We start from the raw sequence: 24,096 nt of genomic DNA on the forward strand, positions 1-24,096 counted from the left end.
AAAGCTCCAAATTTAAGATGAATGAATTAGTCAAGGATTTGAATGAACACGTTAAGTCAAATAGACAACTCGGAATCAAAGAATGCGTCTAATTATTTATATGGATAACGAATGAATCAATAGATGACGATTATATATAACTCAACGATTCAATATATTATTACCATTTATTAGACGACCAATGAATGAATAGGTGACTCAACGAAAGTAATTGATTCAATGAATGAATCAAAATTGGAATACGATGGAATGAATCAGTATGCGCATGAATAAACTTTAAAACATTCATCAATAACGCTGCTTAAAAAAAGACTATACGGTCTAACAAACGACTTAATTAACAACTCAAAACATCGCTGCACGTAAACATATCACTAAATTTAAAAAAATAACGAAATTAATGACTCGATGAATTCATAACTTTGGTGAATAAATTGATAAATTAATGAATGAAACTGCCCCGTGACCCCGGGGTTGTTTGCCTATCGCCGAGCACTTTGAAGCCGAATGGTGGCCGGGTCTCCCAACACCAAACAGCTCTCTCACCCCCAGCGAGACGAAACGAGGTGAGAATCTCACTTGTTGTTGTTCATCATCATCTTCTTCTCGTGGTTTCATTTGAGTGATAGTTCATCTCTCTCGTCTAGAGCCCCACCACTCGTCGCTGCCCGCCTACCCCGTAGTCCGTAGCCCGTTCGTCTCCACCGGTCTCGCCTGGATTTTTAGCCGGAGGCCTTGACGGGTAGGCCCCGATACAAGGGCCGCGTCCCGGCACCTCTGGAAATCGCCAATAAACCACGACCAAAAGACGCATCGGATGTTTTGCTCGAAATGCTACTCAAGTTTAAGTAAATGTTGAGGGCACGTTAATTGCAGGGGGGAGTGATCGACATTCGTAATGAGCAGACACAACTGGGTTAACTTTAACCCAGATGCATCGGATCGAGGGTTTGGGGGTGGGCTGGGCATCGGTGTTCCAACATCATCATCGGCTCTTAGGTTTTTTCGGTAAAGTCACGTAGGTAAAAAATAATGACAATAAAAATAAATAGAAATGAAAATAATAAGTAAATAGAAATTAAATAATAATTGCAAATAAAATAATAATTGCACATCTAAATGAAGACGGAGACTTGTGTTGCCTCCGAAACGTCGTAATTTAATTTATTTATTTTCATTTATTATTATTTTATTTATATTAGTATTCATGTTTTTTTACCTACGTGACTTTACCGAAAAAACCTAAGAGTATGAATCCTTGCAGTCACGAAAGCTTCAAATCTAGAATCATAATCGGCCCAAAGGCAACAGCATTTTGTAATCCATAATACAGGTTTTGATTTTTAGGTTAGATCGCACAAATATGTGTCGTTAAACCCGCCACCACCCGACAGCTAACCAGTAAGGGTTGTCAAGTAAACAGAACGTGTCAATTCGTCACTAGTACAGCACAACCGGTGTGTTGGAGAGCAAAGCCACAACATTTACAGCCTGAGCACGACGTTTCGCCAGTAATTACAACTAGCTTCATCAGGCGACAGCCAGATGTGTGGAGAAGTCCTCCAGCGTTTGTAAATTCACGGCGAGCAAATGCACCGCTTCGAATCCACTGCTGGATGAGGGTCGTCTGTGTTTATTTGACCCATGCTTCACCGCGGCTGGTGAAGGCCGGTAGCATAGACGTTACAGTCCAACAATCGTATTGTTGTATTGACACTGTGCTGCTACAGACGGAATAACTCTGCTACTGACAGCAGCAGCAGGCTACGATGCCTGTGTTATGCATCGTGGTCGTCCATCCTGCTTCCGAGGTCTGACGAGATTGGGCTCATTCCATGTTGATTTGGCCATAGCCTGGCTATGTGTGTAAACAGATTTCATTTTGCATTTCGCTTTTATTTAAAATTTGCATGAGAAAACATACAGTGCCACCGTGATTAAGTATGGTCACGATGTGTAGAGGCCTTCGTCTAGCAGTGGATTGACCAGGGGCTGTATTTATGGTCTTTTAAATTTACAGTGCAGTAAATCATGTGGTTACAGTGCATATTCAGAACTAGCCTTTTGCCCGTCCAAGGACGGTGTATTGCAGTAAATCTGAAACTTGCAAGCAAAAAGCAGACCGCGACGTGATATTCATTGCATTAATGCGTGTGCAGTTTGTAAGGGCGCGGTGACACAGATCTATTTCATTTAAAGGTTATAATCCCTTGTTCGTCATGACGTCCTTTTTACTTTGATGTCTCAACAGGGTGCGTGAGGGTTCTGCCTTTGTAGTGAGGGTTGTAAGTTGACGCCGAGGAGGGGGGAGGAGGCGCCTCGGCCCCCCATGTGGAGTGACGTCAGACGCTAATTATTGTGGGTGGGGGGGGTCCAGCTCGAGGCCGTCACATTATGATTATTAATGAGGGGGGAGGGTGCTCCATGTGGAGTGACGTCACCTGCTCATGATTATTAGAGGGGGGGGGTACTCCATATTGAGTGACGTCAACCGCTCATGATTATTAATGAGGGGTGTCCATTTGGAGGATGTCACCTGCTCATTAATATTAATTAGGGGGGCTGGTCGATGTGACGTCACTAGCGTTAGGGACAGACATTCCTGGGTGATTATAGTAGGTATTCATTTCGGGGTCACACTCAGCCTTTCTTGATTACAATTAGTACCACTCATCATAGCCATTATCTTGACAGTCGATATTTTTTTGTTAGGGTATATTCTCTAATTAATGTGTTTCTCTATCTGCCAGGCGGCCGCGTAAGCAAGCAATTGCAGGACTGTATCTTTACGGTTTATATGTATTTTGCATGTATTTGCTCACATGGGTCAGCGGACATCTCTTCGCGATGCCCCACGCCGAGATGAAGGCTACCGACCCCGAGGGTCCCCCCGTGACCCCTCACGCGGAGTTCGTTCACTGCCTGGGGGCCCCTACGCACGTCCTCAAGTACGGACGGACGCACATGCGGGGCCCAGGATACGATGGGCAGGGACCCCCCCAGATCCTCTTCATGCTCATTCCAGGTCAGACTCAGGATGGGCAATGTGTTTTCTGGTTGTCACCGCGTGTTGTTCGACAAGATATCCGACGTTTCGCTCGACGTGCTGGATGCTTCGTCAGGAACTGAAATTCACAGGGGTCGTATGAAATGAAGCGGCGAGTTGTATTTGGCCCGCGGGTCGTAGGTGTCCCGCCCCAGTCATGAACACTTGAGCTTGGTAGGAAAATTTGAGATAGCCCCATTCACGTACGAGAGTCTTTGAGCTCTGGCTCGTGCCTCCCGAGTTCTTGATCGAACAATGCAGCCGATTGGTGAAATATGCGTGCATTGGTTTGTCAAGCTTTTAGACAAAAGCTTGACAAACCAAAATAATCTGCATCTTGGCATTCTTTCTACAAATAGCATCTCCGCCTCTTCTAAAAGTAGCCTCCCATAATATTGATGCTTTGAATCTGTTTTATGATAATATTTTGTTATTTCTGTACATTAGCTGTTTTTATATGCTTTGATGCATTCACTTAACTTGTATTTTTTCCTCTTGTTATGTTTTAGATTTGTATATTAAGCCAGAATTGCACTGCATTAGTTGTCACTTGTTCACCTTGGCCACTCTCAAAACTTTCAATGGGTTCTAACCTGGTAAAATAAAGTCTTTCATCATAATGATCATCACATAATTAAATTTTTCTGTTTAGAAAAGGGTATGCATAATGTTATAAAGGGATAAACAATGTTAGTGTTCACGGATGTGTGTGTTTACATGGATCGGTTTGTGCACATGGATGGCTTTGTGTACATTGATGGGTTTGTGTGCTCCAGGAAACCCAGGTGTTATGGATTACTACAGAACCTTCATGGCAGGACTCTACCAAGCGTTTAAAGGCCAATACTCGGTGTGGGGTATTAGTCACGCAGGGCACTGCGTTCCTCCTCCTGGTGAGCACTCGAATTCGCATGAAATTACTTCTCAGTTGCATACTTGAAGCTGCCCAAGATGCTAAAGATGTAACCCAAATACACAAATGGCTCCTTGCTTATCGGTATGTACTTAGGATCTATGTCCTTTGCTGCTTCAACCAAGTTTAAAGCTTTGGTCATGAGAAATTATGTTTTAAAGTTAAAATAAAGTGCATCATTATAGCATCATTATGACACTGGATAACTCCTCCTAGACCGCTTCACCAATTTCAAGTCATGATGTGTCATTTGAACATTTCATATGCCTGTTTTTTATGTCAAGTTAACAATTTATATATATGTATTGTGTTTGACCAGATAGATTTTATGTGTTTACAGCTGATCAAGCGGTTCTCCGTTTTGGAACTCTTGTAAAAAGTGGCCTTTTTATAAAAATGTGATGTTGGTTGTTACATTTCCCCCTATGTGCTCATGCATCAAACTCTACTCATGATCACCGTTTCAGACCTGGAAGCTCATCAAAATGCGGACGAGCACCCGGACGTGTTTGGCTTGGATGGGCAAGTCGAGCACAAGAGGGCCTTCCTGCGAGAGCATGTGGGGCCTGCAGTGAGGCTGGTTCTCATTGGCCACTCCATCGGTTGCCACATCATCCTGGAGATTTTGAAAAGGGACCCACAGCTCAAGGCATGCTGTTATAAGAAATGTCTTATCGAGAATACAGGGTGATCTTTTTATAAGACAACCCACTGATTAATAATAACCTACACACCTACTTTATTCTCAAACGTTGATCAAATGCTCTGGAAGCGTTGGCTCCATATCTTGGGAGTTAAAATATTTAACAAGTGTATTGATATTGGTAGGAGATGTAGACCCTTTGCATTTTTTCTTCATCTCACTATTATTTTTCTGGGGTTTATTTCAATGGGTTATGCTGGATATACACAACACATTAACTGCCTATGGCTGAATCATCCTGAATTTACCAAATCCCATTGCAGCTCACATGATACAACCTTCCAGAACTTCCTACATCAATCTCTCACCTCTGAGAATGTGCCCAATATACATGTATTATTTGTTCCCTCCGAATTCTCTTGCAGGTGATCAAATCTGTGCTGCTCTTCCCAACGATTGAGAGGATGGCCCAGTCTCCCAGTGGTCGAGTGATGACCCCGATCCTTTGCCGACTGCGGTACCTCGCGTACCCCCCGATCATCTGCCTCTCCTTCCTGCTCCCACTGCGAGCAAAGACCCTCCTGGCTAGTGTGGCCCTCTGGGCCAGTGGCCTCGGCCCCAAAACTGACCCCAACGCCGTCTCTGCATCCCTGAACCTGTTCAGCGTTCACTGCGCGGGTGGGAGCTTTGTTATAGTTTTAACGTGGCTTGTGTCGGAACATTTGTTTGTAAGAGTACGAATGTACAATGGTTTTACAGATAACCTTTTTTTTATAAATACATACCCTCATGCATACAGAATGTATTTATTACATTATAGTAGATTATTGTAAGTCAATTTTGTGGTATTTTAACATTTGTACATTTCCTATTTTCAGCAAACAGCATGTACATGGCCAGCCAGGAGATGTACCAGGTTACGGAAAGGGACAATGTTACCATTCAGGAGCATCTTGACAAGGTAACTCTACAATATAGGGAAATCACATCACGTGGGTGAGACAATTACAATACAATGTGTATGTATCTAGTGTAAATGTGACTGCACCTCAATGTATGTATGTATGTTGAACTTCTTTCGTAGCCAACTGTGCTAACTCAAGATGAGAAACGGTTGGCATATTTATTCAATTCTATTGAGAGGCAGTTGGTCATAGGCCGAGGTAAAAAGGAAGATTTTGGAGCTGAAATTGAACAAGGTCACAGGGCGTCAATAGCATATATGGCTGAGTGAAGGGATTCCCAGAAAATGTGGGCAACAGAGGAGAATGAACGACCTCCCACTGAATGAATGTTGCTTGAGGGCTTTGACCGAAAGCCTTGGTTGTTTTAGTGGAGAGTGCATGCTGGAGAGTTACGCAAGTAGAGGCAGGCAGGAGTTAGTCCACTGAGTATCTTCAAAATAATGAAATGCCATCCCACTTCACATTCACAGCAGCATTTAATCTGCACCTACTTGTAATACACTTCAAGGCCCAATATCCTTAACCTGGCTTTTGAATGACAGACCTTGGCTCTGTGCCTCAGTAACTGTCATTTGTCTGAAAAATAGTGCGCGCTACAAATTGCATTACGTTTAATCCACGGCTGGATGACGGCTTCCCCGTGCCAATATCTTTCATAGGGGTTGTGATCATACTGCACTACGTTGTACAGCGCAAGTTTAAGTGGGGTCCTCAGGTTCGGTTCAGTTATATCTTGACACTGATGTTAGCTATGGCCAGAACTCAGTTTGCTGGGATCATAGCACACTGCGCCACCGCTCCTCCCAACACGATTAAACTTTGCAAATGTGGTGCTGTTAAAACATTAAAAACTTTACATTGTGTGGCGTGTTACCATCAACAGCTTATATTTTACTACGGAATGTCAGACCACTGGTGTCCTGTGGAATACTACCACGACATGAAGCGGGACTTCCCAGCGGGCGATGTTCGGCTTTGCGAGAAGGGCATTCGGCACGCGTTTGTGCTGGACTCAAGCCTGGAGGTGGCCCAGTTCGTGCACTCCTGGATCAAGGAGGTCCTCGTGTGAGCCCAAGTTTACACGGAGGTGGGGAGAGCCTGGGGGAGGTGGCAGATGCCTTGCTAAAGCAATTCTAACACTTTTTTTCTGGAGATGAGAAACTCATCAGATGGAAAGATGGCAATGTCACTCCTAAAACAAGCTTGTTGCAAGCATGCTGGAAATCAAAAGTTCCTTTAGATTGACATGCTATGAGTTTCCACTGTCAAAGTGCACATAAGTAGCATGGTAATGCATTCCACCATTTATGCACATTAATGTCCATATGTACAAGGGGTTGCCGGAATGTCAATGCTATGATATATGGTGCCATATAACACCCATGAGAATCATGTTGTCCGTTTTGCTAAATATGATTATTATTTTATTTTTCTTGTGACAATATTTATAAAATGTTAAAAGTTGAAATGAGAATTTGCTCATGAGAATTGAGGCAGTGCTCATCTCCAGTTTACAGCTTGAGCCAGTAGTGGAAATTCGACATTCCTATGACATGGGTGAATAACCAATGTGGATCTTCCCTAGTGGTACTCAGTCATACCAGGTGGTTCAGCCATCTGGTATGACAAACAACTCGGAGTTGTAAATAATTAGCTATGAAATTAACGATTTGTTAAATGTTTCCTGAAGTAATTGATAGCATGGCATAATTTTTGCACTTAATTTGTGCACTGACAGTGTGTGAATTATGTATTGTAAAGTCGCAATAATTGTAAGATCTGTTGCAGGCATGTCAAGTGAACTGCTCGAGGATCTTTCGAGTAATCTTTATTCGTAATGGACGTACACCAAAGCACAAAAACCTTAAGATAAAAGTGAAAAGTTTTTACAAAGCTATGGGAAAATTATATCGGGATAATTGTCGCATCATGAAAATTAATATTGTACCATGGAAAATGACATTGTGGCTACCCTCCCAAGTCCTTGCATACCTGCTGTTTGCAATTAACAAAAGCACTTTTCAACCAAAATGTTCCAATATTTATACCATATTGTTCAATGCAAATATTTAGTATTTTAAAAATGTTTAAATTACTATGAATGTTTTAAGATTTTAATTAAAATGATTGTCGCAACTTTTCTGTGATCTCATTTGTATTTTGCAGTATGATATTTCAAACGAATAGGCTGTGCATTGCTTAAATGTACAAATTACCGGAGCTGTCTCATCTATTTTCCTTAAGAATTTAGTTCCCAAAGAAGCTCCCAGTACACGGGAGAAAATCATCGTATACCTCGTGTCAAACAATACATGGTACAAACCCGAAAAAAAAACAGCCATACAACACAACTGCAAAAGCCTACTTGGTGGCAACGAACATTGTTAAAATTGTATTAAGAACCATTCAGTATTATTCACAAATTATGAAACAAGTCCATAGGACCCAGCAAATGTCATCGCCCCCATTACAGGCAAAGTATCAAAATGTTTTACAACCATCTTATTAAATAAATGGACAGCTGGCCTGTGGTGGGACTCAAGACCTGGTATTTCATTTCAATTATCAAGTCAAATGCTGAGTTTTGAGTACTGTGTTCAGGAATGCATCCATAGCGATCATTTGCAGGCTTGTGAAATGATGTCACGTGCTGGGAAAGCTAGCAAAATTAGTCGCCAGATGCCCTCAGTGTGGCCACGGGGTCACCGTGGGCTACACCGTACAGCCTCCCAAACCACCTCTTCTCAAACTGACCAATGGAATGAGGAGTGTCGTGACTAGGAGTGTCGTCGTGAGTACGAGCCTCATCGGTCCCCTGTGATTCGTCTCCCGTCGTCCCCAATGTCACCAGGTCTTCCCCCAACACCTTAATCAGGACAACCGAGCAAAAGGAAAGTTTAGTTTCACTCGCCTACCAACAAAAACTTACCAATCTTATCGTTCATTTGCATGCTCTTACATCTTGCCGTTTGGCATGTCTGACGTTTCTATGTTTAATCGGCAATCAACCCGAGCAGCTCAAATTTTTTGATGAAGCTCCCAGCACAGAGTAAAAAGTTGGACATCATGCTGAACAACATGCGGTACAACTTAAAAACACATTGGAAAGCTATAAAACACTATCTTATATCTTGTATGACATCAGATATTCGGCAATAAGTAACCTCAAAGCAAATGTATTTAAGCTGCAATTTGTAACGTCTTACCTCTGCCATGCACATCAGAGTCGTTTCCCCAATGCCGCTTTTCTCCAAGTCTGAAGTGATGTTCGCTTGAGCCTCTAAGTTCCTGTCCAGGATGAAAGCCGACTGGGATGGACTGGAGAGCTGCAGAAGCAACCTGTTGCATTGGATTGGGAGTGACATTTGACGGCACAACATTGCGATGCTGTGTTGTTGGCCAAGAATTAACCATCATAAACCATGATATATCCACTGCTGAATGAAAGACTCCCCAAGTCATTGTCAGGTCTCAAGGTCCTGCGATCTAACAACCTCACACCTGAAAATGTGCAGATGTAATCGCTCCATCTAGCCGGTACACGTCCTTACCCAGGGCCGACTTACGTAACCTTGACTTTAGAAAAGTCTCTACCTTGTGTGTGTTCTCTAATCCACGTGTTCCTCTTTCCGTGTAATCCCAAGAACGCATCTCTCCACACATACGGCATCTGATTATAACATACCATTCAGCTATTATTAGTAAGCACTATGCAAAAATACACCACTATTGGCGAGCATCCAAAGCTTGTGAATCGGCATTCACGATGCAATACCTCTCCTCCTTACCTTGCTCTCACGCGACACGCACAAGCATAAAGCCTCCATCTTTCTGGTTCAGCTGTCACCGCTCGCGATCCGCTCATCAGTTCCATCGATTCAGCATCTCCTGCTGCCGCTGCTGCAGCTTTTGCACATACGTCTGTTGCACATTTGTTGTTTTCGCTCATTCGCTTCGCAGCTTCGTCCCCAACAGGCAGAGCACAGGTGCTGGCATCGTGGGAATCGCTATGAATGCAACTTTGAAATCCGCATGCAGTTGAGGGGTCACTGTTGTCACACGGCCTGTGGGTGTCACAGTTGTGTGAGCTTCCACTGCCACAGCTGCCGCCTCCGTTGCTGTGGCTGTCACTGCCGTTGTGCGACTCCTCCCCGTTGCATTGTTCGCCGCCCCGGGCGCATCGCGACAGCTCCTGGTAAATCGCCGCCAGCCGCCGCCAGTGCCAGGCGTCCAGCGGGCGCAGGCTCGTGAGTCGCGTCAGGGCCGACAGCTCGCCCTGCAGGTGGCCGGCCTGCCGCTGGATCGCCGCCACCAGCGCGTGCACCACACAGTCGTGGTCCGTGTTCGTCGCGATGGTGCCCTGTTGCACGGCCACGGGTTAATCGTATCCTATCATTCCATGCCAGTGTTGCTCACTCATTTTCAGAGGGGGGCACTTTCACTGATAAGACATCCGTGTGAGGGCAGCCACATTTGAAATTATTGGGGTTTGACAGCATGATGGGGTGTTTTCACATTTGTGTATTGTCGGGGGTCAGACGTCAGGGGCGGCACTAAAGGCCACCAGGGGCTGCCAGTGGCCCGCGAGCCTTGCAATGAAGAACTGTGGTACACGTGGTGTGCGTACGCTTCTTATAGTGCAATGCTATCTTAAAGGTGCAGTTTCAGTTATCGTCTGCAGTAGCTACGTGGCTATACCCAATTAGGTAACTGGCAAGTAGTGTAATTGATCAAATTTGGACTGTGACACTGACGTACATTGCCAACTTTTTCTAATAACACCACGAGGTCTGTAATGTACACTGTGAAGCAGGTGGTGCATATGTTGTGGTATTAACCAGGGCAGCCGTTGGGCTCAAACAGCTTCACTGTACAACAAGCGGCAATCATTGTGGCTCTGCCATGCCATCACCCCTCTTGTGTGGGACGAGCATAGAATGCACGAATGCTTAATACTGGTAGGAACCTCCTGGTTACACCAGCCCACAGGGGATTATTGTGTCCGTCCGTCGTGCAGGGAGGGGCTGGGTGGGGAGGGTGGGGAGGGGAGGGTGGGGAGGGGAGGGAGGGGCTGGGAGGGGGGGCTGGGTGGGGAGGGTGGGGAGGGCCCGGGGGGAGGGTAGGTGGGGCGTGGGAGGGGTGGGGCTGGGTGGGGAGGGGCTGGTCACCCCGCGATGACCTTATAAAACTCAACGTTTAACCTACTCACGCCGGCTTGTGCCCGCCCTCACAGTCGGGCATATTTGCGGAATACACCACGCCACCGTTGACCCTGGCCATTGACCGAGCAACCCAACGTTCCTACCAGCTCCCTCCGCAGGAATGTGTTTTGTGACATGCGTTAAATTTCGTAGAGAGCCACAGGTTGCGCTTCTTCCCGAGTTTATCGCAAAAAAGCAGCACACCTGTAAGCAGAGTGCCTCCAGGTCTCTCCTTGCCTTGACTCCTAGTAAGCAAGTTATATCTTTCTTCATGCATCCTTAATGTGTATTATATTACTGCTACGTATAATGCCGAATTGCTCATTTGGGATTACACACAGCAGCAATCATCATTCCCTCCTGGCAGACTAACTGCCCGTTGGCAGGTCAGGGACACAGGAACAGCAGCTAACTAGGGGTGCCCTTGCAAAAATGTGCACAGAGACACCCTGGCATATGTGGTGTTCTATTAAACAACAAATACTTCTAATTTCTAAATACATATATCAGAAGAAGGCTTGTGGACAAATGTGTTTTTTTTTTTCTGGCAGCATTTGTTTAAGCTGGCCAATGCTGGACTGGCTTCGACGTTCTGAATCTGGGCAGCGTGGCGTGTGTGATCACGCCGCGTTGTACCAGGGTGTGTGCCGTCTTCAGGGCCTCATCTGTGCGGCCCGCGTGAGAGAGGCAGCGACTCCGCGCCTCCAGCGCATCTCGCCGCACCGCCGTGTTACTGAGCGGCACCAGCGACAGGCAGGCATCGTACCAGCCCAGGGCGGCCTGCGTCACGACACCAACACACACCATACACCACCATCACATACTATTACCACCATACACCACCACATACTATTACCACCACAAACCACCACCACCACATACAATCACCAACACACCCCACCACCACACACCATCACCACTACAAACTATCACCACCACATACACTCACCACCATACAATACTACTACGACCAGTATCACTCCAGTAATCATGCAACGTTGGTTGACGGTTGGCTCAACCCTTGCATGTTAACTGGGACGACACATACCACCACCACCACCATAGCCACAATTTGGAGCACCACCTCTAACACCATCATCATCCACACAATCGCCACCGCCATCCACTCGGCAAACGTGACAAGACCTCAACCAGAGACGCTCATTGCGTTAAGAGGCTGAACTTCATTGATCATGGACAGCGATGGGAACACGCGGAGCGGTGGTAGCGAGACTCGGATGGAATAAGAATGAACACTGGGGGGCAGGAATGGGGGGGGGGGGGACTATGGGGGAATAAGAATGAACACTGGGGCAGGAATGGGGGGGGGGCTATGGGGGAATAAGAATGAACACTGGGGCAGGAATGGGGGGGGAATGGGGGAATAAGAATGAACACTGGGGCAGGAATGGGGGGGGGGGCTATGGGGGAATAAGAATGAACACTGGGGCAGGAATGGGGGGGGAATGGGGGAATAAAGACGAACACTGGGGCAGGAATGGGGGGGGGGGGACTATGGGGGAATAAGGACGAACACTGGGGCAGGAATGGGGGGGGAATGGGGGAATAAGAATGAACACTGGGGCAGGAATGGGGGGGGGGGGGGCTATGGGGGAATAAGAATGAACACTGGGGCAGGAATGGGGGGGGGGCTATGGGGGAATAAGAATGAACACTGGGGCAGGAATGGGGGGGGGGGCTATGGGGGAATAAGAATGAACACTGGGGCAGGGATGGGGGGGGCTATGGGGGAATAAGAATGAACACTGGGGCAGGGATGGGGGGGGCTATGGGGGAATAAGAATGAACACTGGGGCAGGAATGGGGGGGGGGGGCTATGGGGGAATAAGAATGAACACTGGGGCAGGAATGGGGGGGGGCTATGGGGGAATAAGAATGAACACTGGGGCAGGGATGGGGGGGGGGTAAGAATGAACACTGGGGCAGGGATGGGGGGGGGATGGGGGGATACGAATGAACACTGGGACAGGAATGGGGGGGGGGAATGGGGGAATAAGAATGAACACTGGGGCAGGAATGGGGGGGGGGGTATGGGGGAATAAGAATGAACACTGGGGCAGGGATGGGGGGGGGATGGGGGGATACGAATGAACACTGGGACAGGAATGGGGGGGGGGAATGGGGGAATAAGAATGAACACTGGGGCAGGAATGGGGGGGGGGGGGTATGGGGGCAGTTGAAAGAAGAGAGGGCCGGAGGAGCAGGGGGTGGAAAGGGGGAACAGTGAAGCAGCACAAACAGATGGGACTGGGAGAACAGGAGGAAAGGATGTGTAGAAGCAGTGGGGGGGGGGGGGTGTGGGGGGGGGTGTGGGGGGGGGAAAGCCATGGCTCGCGGAGGGCAAGCAGGAGCAGAGGCGGCATGGGGAGCATGGAATGGAACAGCAGCAGCAACCCACGGCGTAGTCCCGAGCCCGGTAGGCCGCGTCGCCGCGGAACTTGTGCAGGGTGAGGCGCTCCGAGTCATCCCGACACCGCGCGTCCACGTCCCGCGACTCGAACCACTGCAGCGGACGGACAAACGCATGCGGTCATGGGCAGCAGAGGGGCAGCAGGGTCCCGGTGTCCTCTGTGTGCTGCTGTTCCACAAGACACGATCCCCTCCAAATAACAAGGCCGCTGCGAGCGTCAGGCCTTGTCCGCTCGCCCTTACCTGGGCCTCGCACAGCTTGGCGCTGTATCCCGAAACGTCGGGCCCGTTCCTCGTGCGTGGCCTCTCCGCCGCGAACAGCGAGTCGGAGAAGGCGAACTCCTCCATCAAGCCAATCGCCTCCGTCTCGTCCACGTGCGCGCTCGGACACTCGGAATCTGCTAGCCATGCCTGGCTCCCTTTGAGCCCCCATACCCCCCCCACCCCCATACCCCCACCACACCCCCATCCAATACCCCTCTTGCGAGGCTGATGAGTCGAGTGCGGAAACGCGGATCGCGGAGCACGTGCTGCCAATTGTTATTTTTATTATTACACACTTGTTTTACTCTGTTGTTGTATCCTCAAATATTGTAACTACATTTTTACCCACTTCCCAATGTGCTATCGACTGCAAACTTGGTATACTTATGTCATAGTGATGACTACTATATTCTATCATAAAAAACATCTATTTTAAAACATTCTTTTACACGCTTCTTCTTAGCTCACTGTTGTTGTCGTATCCTCAAATATTGTAACTACATTTTAACCCACTTCCCAATGTCGTATCGACTGCAAACTTGGTCTACTTATGTCATACTGATGACAAGACAATATTCTATCATTAAAAATGTCTATTTTTAAACAATATTTTTTTTATATGTTATGTTTCGGCTTGGGTCTAATTGTCCACGCTGAACTGACGTTAGCTGTAATTGACCACGGCCCCTTACGTTATTCAAGCTTCGGGGCCACTTCCTGGAGTCGTGGAGTTCTTCCATTACTCTTACGGTACATTTCATTAAAGCGTGTTTAAAAAAGTATTTTTAAATATTACTTATTATTCCTTGGTTTGGCTGCCGATGTAGCATGCAAGAGCAACGACTACAATCTCACATTCAAGGTGGTCAGGGCAGAACAACAGCGTCAGGAGCAGTAGCGGAGTGGATGTCGGCGATGTCTCGTATTTGTGGATCGGGGCATTTGCGTCGTTATAACACATTGTCCTGCGGAGGGAGCTGGTAGGAACGTTGGGTTGCTCGGTCAATGGCCAGGGTCAACGGCGGCGTGGTGTATTCCGCAAATATGGCCGACTGTGAGGGCGGGCACAAGCCGGCGTGAGTAGGTTAAACGTTGAGTTTTATAAGGGCACCACGGGGTGACCAGCCCCTCCCCACCCAGCACCACACCACCCAGCCCCTCCCGACCCTCCCAGCCCCTCCCCACCCAGCCCCTCCCTGCACGACGGACGGACACAATAATCCCCTGTGGGCTGGTGTAACCAGGAGGTTCCTACCAGTATTATGCAATTCAAAAAGTATCATCATTCTGCAATTAAGAGTCCGCTTGTCGAATCAGGCCAACATTGATTTCCTCCCCCCACGCCTTCAGCTCTGCCCACCAGCATGGCGGACATTAAACCCCCGGTTCGCCCAGGAACTCAGCGACGTTCGTCCCAACGTTCGTTGACGTCATTTAATGTTGTCGGATTTTATAGCGTGACGTCATTTTGTTGTATAAATTATATACATAAGTGACGTCACTGGCGGGTTGTGGTGGGGGGCCCCAACTGTCCCGGATGAGAGAAATTCGACGCGCATTTTGAGGTGACCGATTTTTGCATCGAAAATTTGGCGCGCGGGGACAATAGTAGAGCGAAAGTCGCTAATTAACGGAGGGGGGGGGGGTCCAATTAGCAGCGATTGCGGACACTATCGAATGTTATTTCATCTCCAACTCCGCTCGACTCGTCCGCCTCGAGTTCTATACGATCATCACGACGGAGGCCACGTGTTTCGTTTGTGGCCCTGCACGCGTCTGCGGTTGGAATCGTGTTTTACTGTAACCGTGTGTGTTTTCGTAACTATGATGTCGTGATCGTAACCTATCGATCGTCTCTTAATTCTTGCAACTTCGCTCGATCCAAGTAAAACGTAGTTGCAACTGAGGTGAGTGCCGTTTTTGGCGATGGCCGTGGCTTAGTGGGCAAGGCCTGGACACCATTTTAAGTGTCTATCGCCTTGGAACAGAAATATTCATAGCCACCTATTAAGGTAGCAAAACGTTTAAGTTATCACCGATTTTTAATAAATTCAGACGGCTAATTTCCATTGAATTGACTACGGCTCGCTCAACTAAATTAAAATGGTACATTATTCACTTGTTTTAGGCCACAAAAGGGAAAATTTTTACTGATAATGTTAGGGCCACCTCGGATGGCAGCCATCAAGTGGACTATTGCATTTTTTTGTTAAAATCGACGCTCGGAATGCGCCCGATCTTGTTGAAGTTAGGAAGCTAAGGAGGTTTGAGCCTGGGGTGGAGTGTTACCACCTTGCATAACAGGTGTTATAGGCGGCTCGCATGGGGGCTGTTCTTGTTGTTTGGCAATGTTACGGAGTTAAACGCCAATGGCGAGGAGGTCTGCTGTTCGTGACGAGAGGGCTTCAGGAGAGAGAGAGAGAGTTCGCGTAGGTTTGCTAGTTCTCCGCTAAAGTTTAGATTGCTAGGCCTTTCTTTAACGTGCAATATCCACGTATCTGAAGGTCTTTGAATCTGTGTGCCTCTGAATCTCCGCTTGCCGTATGGCCCATCTGTTCGGCAGCTAAACGCCAAACCCGCCAAACCATGTCCATGGTCTGCTGTAGTCACGACGAGCGGACTTCGTGAGAAAGTCCGTGTTGTCGTCCTTATCCCTCGTGTTGGAGGACTGCAAAACTCCACCGGTGGCTTAAGATAGGAGGGGGTGGGGTACGTTGTGCGTGGTGTCGACTGGCTCGCGCCACGTATTTATCTCCACACTCCTCCGGCGTGGTGTTAATTAAATAAGTTGTGGCTTTGTTGTAAGAGGCAACCACAGGCATTGTCAATGTTGGAAAGCAAGGCATCGTTTTAGGTGTGTCTAACGAGGCCTTTAAGAAGGCAGTATACGTCTGTACGCTTTTTTTTTAATCCTTTATATTAAGTTTGCTTGGGCGCTTACGACCGTGCAAATCTTTCGGTCCTTTTTTAACCCACTTCTCGTGATCCAATCGAGCTGACATTTTGCACACAGACTCGTTGTGCGTGCCAATTTCTTTTCGTGACATTTTTTTCCAAAATTTTACACTTTTTAGGAAAAAAAATTATATTTAATTACCAATTGCTTAATGGTGGCAGGCAATCATCTGACCCATAGGTGGCAGCCATCTCAAGCCAGAGGACGAGAGGACTCTAGCCGCCACGCATATAAAGGATTTATAGTGAAAAACTTTGTTTTTACGGGTTAATTTTTTGAGGCGAAGTTGAGAATGAAAAGCAACATGGCATTACACGATTTATATTCTCAAATTTGTATTTCATCACCGTCTTACGAAGTTGTTTTATTGGATGTATGTCACCTTTTTTGTATGTAATTTCACGGAACTCGTTCTTGGCTTTTTATTTGGCTGCCCACTTTCATTGCACGGTCTGTTATAATACGAGACAACCCCCCCCCCTCCCGTCAATAACACTTGGGCCCTCAAGAACACGTATAGTCTCATTTGTGGTCGGGTCGCTTCTGCAATAAAAGCTATTTAGCGCGGTGGGCCTTACTTAGTAAAATAACCAAAAATAGTAACACTTGAGTGTTTTCTTTTTTCCAATTTTCTTGCTGCGGATTTCACACCTGATGATTGCTTGTGTTGCAGTCGAAACGTTGTGAGAATTTTTTATTGTTTTATATTTTTCTTATTTTCCTTCTACGTGACTTTACGGAAAGAACCAAGAATATACTTGAGTTTGTGTTTTAAAGAGTTTCATTTGTCTACTCTGCATGCGGGTGTAGGCTGCCCACAGACATTTTATTAAGTGCACGCATACATCCCCTCCATGTGCTGCATGTGTTGTACTGCCTAGGGTTAGTCATTATTACACTTCTCAGAATGCACTGATTTATTAATTAAAATCAGTCCAGCTCAAGACATGTATACAAGCTTGCGTTTGAGAAAGTGTTAAGATTAATGCGAATATGTGTAGGTAAATGGTGAAAACAGCCTACAAATGGAATAATGGCGAAACAGTACAATGGAAATGGTAGCAAAGAGAAAAAAATATGGAATAGTATTTGTTAATGCTGCATTGGCAGTGGTGGACAATGAACAAAACTAAACACTAATAAACAACAGCTTAAAAGAAATATATCGATATAAATCGGCGACGTTTTGGGAAATGGCCCTTGTTCATATCGCACATGGCGATGATCTATGCAACTTTATTTTAGGCAAGTCCCAAATAGCAAAACAACTTTATGCAGTCGGGTCTCGGAGTAAGCGGGAGTTAGGTTCCGTGTATCCCCACGTAAGCACGAATTCGCGTAAGTTGGGGTTCGCCTATGCGAGTGTATATAACATGTACATAAATGATAATAGTTTTTTTCTTACCCTTTTATCTGGCAACAAAACTGACACGGTTTTTACAAGGAGTCATGTTTGCATTGACCACTGCCTGCGGTCGGAATGCAAACAAAAAACACAACTCTGATAATTTATGCACTAAATTTCGATTCAAAGCTTTCGTGACTGCAGGGATTCATCTTCTTGGTTCTTTCGGTAAAGTCACGTAGAAGGTAAATAATAAAATAAAAATTTCTAAAATACAATTCTCACGACGTTTCGGCCACATCGCAAGCAGCCGTCCTCAGGTGAAGAACAGGTCTGTCGGAAAAACAGCGTCTGAATGAACACCACCAAGCTTGGCAGCGTATATTTAAGCTGGGTTAGAGGAGGAAGGGCGCCTTGACAAAGGAATTTGCATATCAACAGAAATGTAGCATATTTATGGAAAATGCAGATATGGGATTAGTCACTACTTGTGGAATGCGTAGCAGGTGGGGGGGGGACTCAAAGTCATTATGCCCGTGCATTATGTAGGATTAGCAGCAACAAAGGGAGGAAGTAGGGTTAGCAGTAATAAAGGGAAGGAATTTTAATAGTAAGGAGCTGCAGCAGCTAAACCACCATGTGGAAAACTAAAATATAAACTACATCAATATCAATATACTAAATATACTCTCCAATAAGCTGAGCTACTAACAGTAAGTCATACATTACAATTCTATGTCGCAAAAAATATAATATGCCTCCAGCTAAACTTTTTTCTTACGTCACACGGATCTACCCCGTACTATATACTGCCATAGACAAACCCAACATTAAATTATATTTTGCATTACTATACACCACCCTATACTTTAGTCTATACATTGTAATATTACCGTCGCGTGAAAGGTACTAAGAGGAAGCAACGAAATATGTCAATGGGAGAGTGGTGAAAGGAGACTTGCAGCAGAGCAAAGACTCCATTCCTTGCGGAGAATACAAAAGATAAATAGTCAATGCCAGTGAGTGGACTGCGGTCCGAAAGTCACTGTAAACGTGAACACAATCAGTTAAGATCTGAAATGGTTTATTACGTCCTTCCAATGATTGCTGAGCCAGAATCCATCTTCTCGGTTGAAATTGTCTCCGTGTTTGTATATGTGGATCGCCTCATGAACGAATCTCTCATGGTAGCCAGATGGCTTGTAGAGAACCTCTGTCTTGGAGAAGTCAATGTCATGTGAGCCCACTGAATTGTAACAGTGATCTGCGATGGCTGAGGTGTTTGTCCTACCGTGTTTCAGGTCTGCTTCATGTTCACGGATGCGGTCCGAGACATGTCGTTTGGTTTCTCCAATGTAACTGCTACCACAGAGGCAACTTAGTTTGTAGACGCCAGGGTACTGTATGTCTGGAACCACATCTTTTACAATGCATCTCCGACCAGGAACACATTGCCAGTGTACTCAAGCATGTACGCCAAGCTCTTAAGGCTAATGGTTACTCCGACTACACAATCCGCAAAGCCATCACTCCAACCATCAAGAAGGATCCTGTTGAGGAGCCATTCAAAACTACTGTGTTAGTAGCTCAGCTTATTGGAGAGTATATTTTGTATATTGATATTGATGTAGTTTATATTTTAGTTTTTTACATGGTGGTTTAGCTGCTGCAGCTCCTTACTATTAAAATTCCTTCACTTTATTACTGCTAACCCTACTTCCTCCCTTTGTTGCTGCTAATCCTACATAATGCACGGGCATAATATGACTTTGAAACCCCCCCCACCTCCTACGCATTCCACAAGTAGTGACTAATCCCATATCTGCATTTGCCATAAATATGCTAAATTCCTCTGTTGATATGCAAATTCCTTTGTCAAGGCGCCCTTCCTCCTCTAACCCAGCTTAAATATACGCTGCCAAGCTTGGTGGTGTTCATTCAGACGCTGTCTTTCCGCCAGACCTGTTCTTCACCTGAGGACGGCTGCTTGCGTTGTGGTCGAAACGTCGTGAGAATTGTATTTTATTATGTTTTATTTTTATTATTTTATTATTTCCCTTCTACGTGACTTCACCGAAAGAACCAAGAAAATGTATGCACTGTCCTTGAAATTGATTGGTCCACACCCGAGACAGCTTTTCTTAGAGCCTAGTCTCACGTGGTGTTGGACCAGATGACGCCAAAAGGCACACAACTCAAAGACAATGCACCATCAGAGTATGAGAGCTCGGGGTAAGCATTTACACCATTGGAACCTCGACCGCAGGCATTGTGGTCAATGCAAACATGACTCCTTGTAAAAAAGGTGTCAGTTTTGTTGCCAGATAAAAGGGTTAAAAAACAATTATCATATTTTGCTACTGGCAAAGGAGGTTCCAATGATGTACATTAATGTTTAACAAGTACAGTACTGTAGAGTAAATTATCCACGAATCATCGGTAGCATCCAGGTTAGGTAGAACACGATATTTGTTTGGACTCGTTTCTTGCATGGGTGACACAGTTTGCACGCCGTCAAATACATGTTCGCGTGATGGCGAGGAGTGATTTGACTCCTCGCTTTCCGCCCCGTGTGTGTAGCGTACTCTTTTGAGACCTTATTTTACAAACATTTGATTAATATTTAATAATCTTCACAAGCATTAACATTACCTGCTCTACAGACAGATGTACAGCTCATGCTTTAAAGATTTAATCCTTGGTGTTAAGGCAAAAAACTAATTGATTCTGGAAATTGTTATAATTTATCCAATTGCTTTGGCTTGGCGATTCTTTACGAGTTTTCAAATTGGCAATCCTCTTGTGCGTCTGCTGTAAGTGTAGGTCACCACAGACCTTACTTTAACCGTGGTCATCCTTTGCTTGTGTGTCTTGTGATTCTAGGCCCACTCCGTGATTGACTTTCATCGTGGGCTGCCATCGCCTCCCCCGGAGCCATGAGCCGGTATCCGTGCCCGCTGAAGTGCGGCTACAAGCTGGACGTGCTGCTCAGCCATGCAGAGCCACAATCCCCCGACAACCCACTGCTGCTGCGCTTCTGGGCCCGCCTTACCCGGGCGGACATTGACGCTAACTTCTACACCATTCGCAAAGCCGTTATGATGCCACCGAGCTGGGAGCCAGTAGGCTTGTCAACGCCGCTCGCTGTGGGGGAGTCATGCATCGCCTGGTACAGCAAAGAGGCTACCTGGCATCGCGCCAAAGTGTTGGCCCACGCCGAGTCACAACAGTCGCAGCAGGGCATCGTTCACAACTACCTCGTCTTCTTTATCGACCTGGGCTTAAGAGAGGTTGTGCAGGCCGGATTCATGCGTGAGGGGCGGCCCGAATTTTTCCAGATCCCTCCCATGATGCAGTGCTATGCCCTAGCCAACGTGCTGCCGATGAGCAATTGCTGGTCCAAGATGGTGCTCGACTATGTGGAATCGCAGCGCGACACGAAGATGCACGGTTGTGTGGAGGGTTTTCTGGACGACCACACCATCGTTATCAACCTGGAACTCATGGTCATGCAGTTGTGCCAGATGCGCTGTGCACGCCCCGTCGACTCGGACGTGTTCCAGTTGATTGTCAAATTAAAAATCATGGATGATGCGAAGCCTGAAACGGCACAGCTGCCCAAACTGCCGACGGTCTCCCCCGCAATTCTTGGCAACCTGAAGCACCATTTCAACGCTGAACCGCCTCCCATCATTCCACCTGCAGGACCAAAAACACGATCAGCTGAAGGTCGCCATGAGATGTCCGCGTTTTACAGCGCCCGCATGCCAGTGGGCACTCTGCAGGCCGTACTGGTTACGCATGTAATCAGCCCCGACAGCTTCTTTTGCCAGCTGCAGAGCTTTAGGCTCGATCTGCAGCGCCTCATTCAGCTCATGGCCTTGCGCTACCTGGAGGCGGATGCTCGCGGTGTCCAATATCCACTGCCGCCAAATAGCCCCTGCGCCGTGCTGAACACGAGGATCGGGCAGTGGTACCGCGGGCTGGTTATCCACAACAGCTCGCCCTCTGAGGCGCTGGTGCACTTCGTGGACTTTGGCACTCGTGCCTGCATGCCGTCAAAACACCTGCAGCCTCTGTTGTCCGAGTTTTTCGACCTCCCTGTGCAGGCATTCAGGTGCGCCATGGTGGGCGCGCATGCCACCCTGCAGGAGGGCAGCCGCATCTGGTCCACCGAGGAGGTTCTGCTGCTGAAGTCGATCCTGTTGAACAGTGTCTTCACGGCGCAGGTGGTGTCCTACAACAGAATAGAAAAGCTGTACTACGTGGTGCTTTTGGATCAGAATGGCCAGTCTGCGTTCCAAAAGTTTTCTGAAATGGCAGCCACTCGGCCAGCCATGGAAGCCACTTTGCCAGACAGGGTAGCGACGGTGGCCACTCTGCCAGACACAGCAGCCACCGCCATCGGCCATGGTAGCGGCGTGCCGCCGTCCGTGATGGCACCGCCACCGATGGCTCTTGCGGGCGTGGGTGCGGGTCGTCCCGTCTTTACAGCGCTTAAGCTTCACCTGCAAAACTTTACACACGTGTACGCGGAGAACATCGTGAGCCCCGACGAGTTCTGGGTGCGCTTGACGAGCAAGAATGAGGAGTTTGAAAAACTCATGGTGCAGATGCAGAAGCATTTCAGCCTGGCAGGACCACACGAGGGCTTGCTGGACAAGACAGCTGTCGGCATGGCGTGCTGTGCAATGTAACTACCAACACAATCATACAAACACTTCCCACCCTCTACCACTGCCTCTGTGTGGTGCAAATTAAGCACCAATATGCCCAAACATGCATCCACCCTCTTTTTATACCAGCACTGCTGTGGGATGTACATGACCAACCTCTCACCATTTCTCACTGCTTCGCTGTTTGATAATTACCTAACACCATTGGTGCCCTTGTCATGTGATTGTCAGTCACGAGAGGGCAGCAAAGATGCATGGAGACACTCATTAATCTTTTACATTTGACTTTGTTGACGGTTGTACATTTTCACTGCCGCTGGCTTTGTTCCGTCAGGTGCCCCAACAACATGTTCTACCGGGCCACGGTGACGGACGTGATCTCCGCAAGAAAAGTGCAAGTTCAATGCGTCGACTACGGCATCTCGCAATTCGTTGAACCGAAAGACATCCGAGCTCTGCCGCCTCATTTCCTGGTGCGTTTCGACGAGAGCGAGGATGGTCGCGGCCATGTGGCCCCATCTTAAAAATCAACCCCGAGTTTCCACGGCACAGCCAATTCTCGAGTCAACTCCAGTTGGCCAGATTTTATTGCCGCAGAGCTAGAGTTTTTGAAGGGTGTCAAGTTGGCTCCAAAAAATCTGTTAGGCCTTCAGCCCCTTCGTCAAGCCACTGTTGAGAGAAAGGATTATCCATGCCGTGTCTGTTATGGGGGTTGTTGGACAATACTTCACCGCACTTTGCAGTGTGGTTTGGTGAAGAGGTGGGGGGAGGGTTCAAATTATTTTTGCACTGATGATAGCCGTGGCAGTGAATCAAACGTAGGTGGCTGGGCACATAAGAGAATATCATTAGCAAAATAGGTAAGCTGACAATGTTGCCTTCATATATCCATATTTCCACGTAAAAAAAAAATTCTTACATAACCCATTCACCGCACAGCCTCCTGAGATTCAATGCTGCTGAAAGTGGCGAGATGGATAGGTGAAGGAGACATTGTCTACTTATTTATTTTGTTAGTTATACTCTGCGACAACACTCATGAATGTTTGAGTTATTTTCAAGCGTGTGAAATAGTTTGATCTAGGTCGAAGGTGATTATATAATTCCTTGGTTCCTTCTGTTCTGAACACCCCCTTACTCAACTGTACGAAATAAATAACTGAAATTCATTAACTTGACAAAAGTTTATTTATGTAATATAGTGTTGCCATGTTTCTTATTGAAGGGCGTGTGTATTAGCGACATAGATTAAACTGCCAACGTCTCCTCACAAGTCTCTAAGGCCGTGCTTAAAACTCCAGATGTTTGACTTGTGCTGCGTCTTGCAACTAAAAAAAAATGCCACTGTTCCTGACCAATGTTTTTTTTCATCTCTTGGGGTGGGAAAATACCCACGACGAAAACCCTTGTTAACGTGTGCTCACTAAGGTTGAAAAGCAATTATTGCATTAGCTCTGTCTGTCTGCAACAAGGGGCCATGACAGTAGCAATAAAGATGATCCAAAATTAAATATTACAGGAGAGTTGTGCTGCTATTAGGAATTGGACAATTAAAAACTTACCAAATTAATTGAAGAATCGCCCAATACTTGACGGTAAAAATTGGAGGTAAGCAGATCAGCTCTCTCGAACCCAAATTCGTGATGTCACATGCCAT

At 46.7% G+C, this 24,096-nt stretch overlaps 3 protein-coding genes across 5 annotated transcripts in view; 2 read left to right on the forward strand and 1 right to left on the reverse strand.

The window, feature by feature from the left end:
* Window positions 1–470: 470 nt before the first annotated feature.
* On the forward strand, window positions 471–7,703 carry LDAH (lipid droplet associated hydrolase). Its single transcript, XM_078613541.1, has 7 exons — window positions 471–566; window positions 2,832–3,025; window positions 3,823–3,939; window positions 4,427–4,608; window positions 5,028–5,280; window positions 5,481–5,563; window positions 6,451–7,703. The coding sequence occupies exons 1-7, from the start codon at window positions 508–510 to the stop codon at window positions 6,634–6,636; spliced, it is 1,074 nt and encodes a 357-aa protein (XP_078469667.1). The 5' UTR covers window positions 471–507; the 3' UTR covers window positions 6,637–7,703.
* Window positions 7,379–13,622, reverse strand: C2H8orf76 (chromosome 2 C8orf76 homolog). The gene is made up of 6 exons (XM_078613530.1): window positions 13,442–13,622; window positions 13,188–13,292; window positions 11,405–11,548; window positions 9,356–9,927; window positions 8,774–8,906; window positions 7,379–8,433 (listed from the first exon to the last, which is right to left on the reverse strand). The coding sequence occupies exons 1-6, from the start codon at window positions 13,544–13,546 to the stop codon at window positions 8,236–8,238; spliced, it is 1,257 nt and encodes a 418-aa protein (XP_078469656.1). The 5' UTR covers window positions 13,547–13,622; the 3' UTR covers window positions 7,379–8,235.
* Window positions 13,623–14,949: 1,327 nt separating this feature from the next.
* The window catches only part of LOC144732097 (uncharacterized), a 28,376-nt gene continuing 19,229 nt past the window's right edge, over window positions 14,950–24,096 (forward strand). For 2 of the 3 annotated variants that reach the window (XM_078613385.1, XM_078613369.1), the window contains exons 1-3: window positions 15,104–15,369; window positions 20,647–22,456; window positions 22,774–22,912. In XM_078613385.1, coding sequence (XP_078469511.1) covers window positions 20,700–22,456; window positions 22,774–22,912 — 1,896 coding nt within the window. In that variant the 5' untranslated portion in view covers window positions 15,104–15,369; window positions 20,647–20,699. Of the gene's footprint in view, window positions 15,028–15,103; window positions 15,370–20,646; window positions 22,457–22,773; window positions 22,913–24,096 lie in introns of those variants that run through there. The other variant, XM_078613376.1, reaches the window with a different exon arrangement.

Source organism: Lampetra planeri, chromosome 2, assembly GCF_965212315.1.
Source record: "Lampetra planeri chromosome 2, kcLamPlan1.2.h2, whole genome shotgun sequence".
NCBI lineage: Eukaryota > Metazoa > Chordata > Hyperoartia > Petromyzontiformes > Petromyzontidae > Lampetra > Lampetra planeri.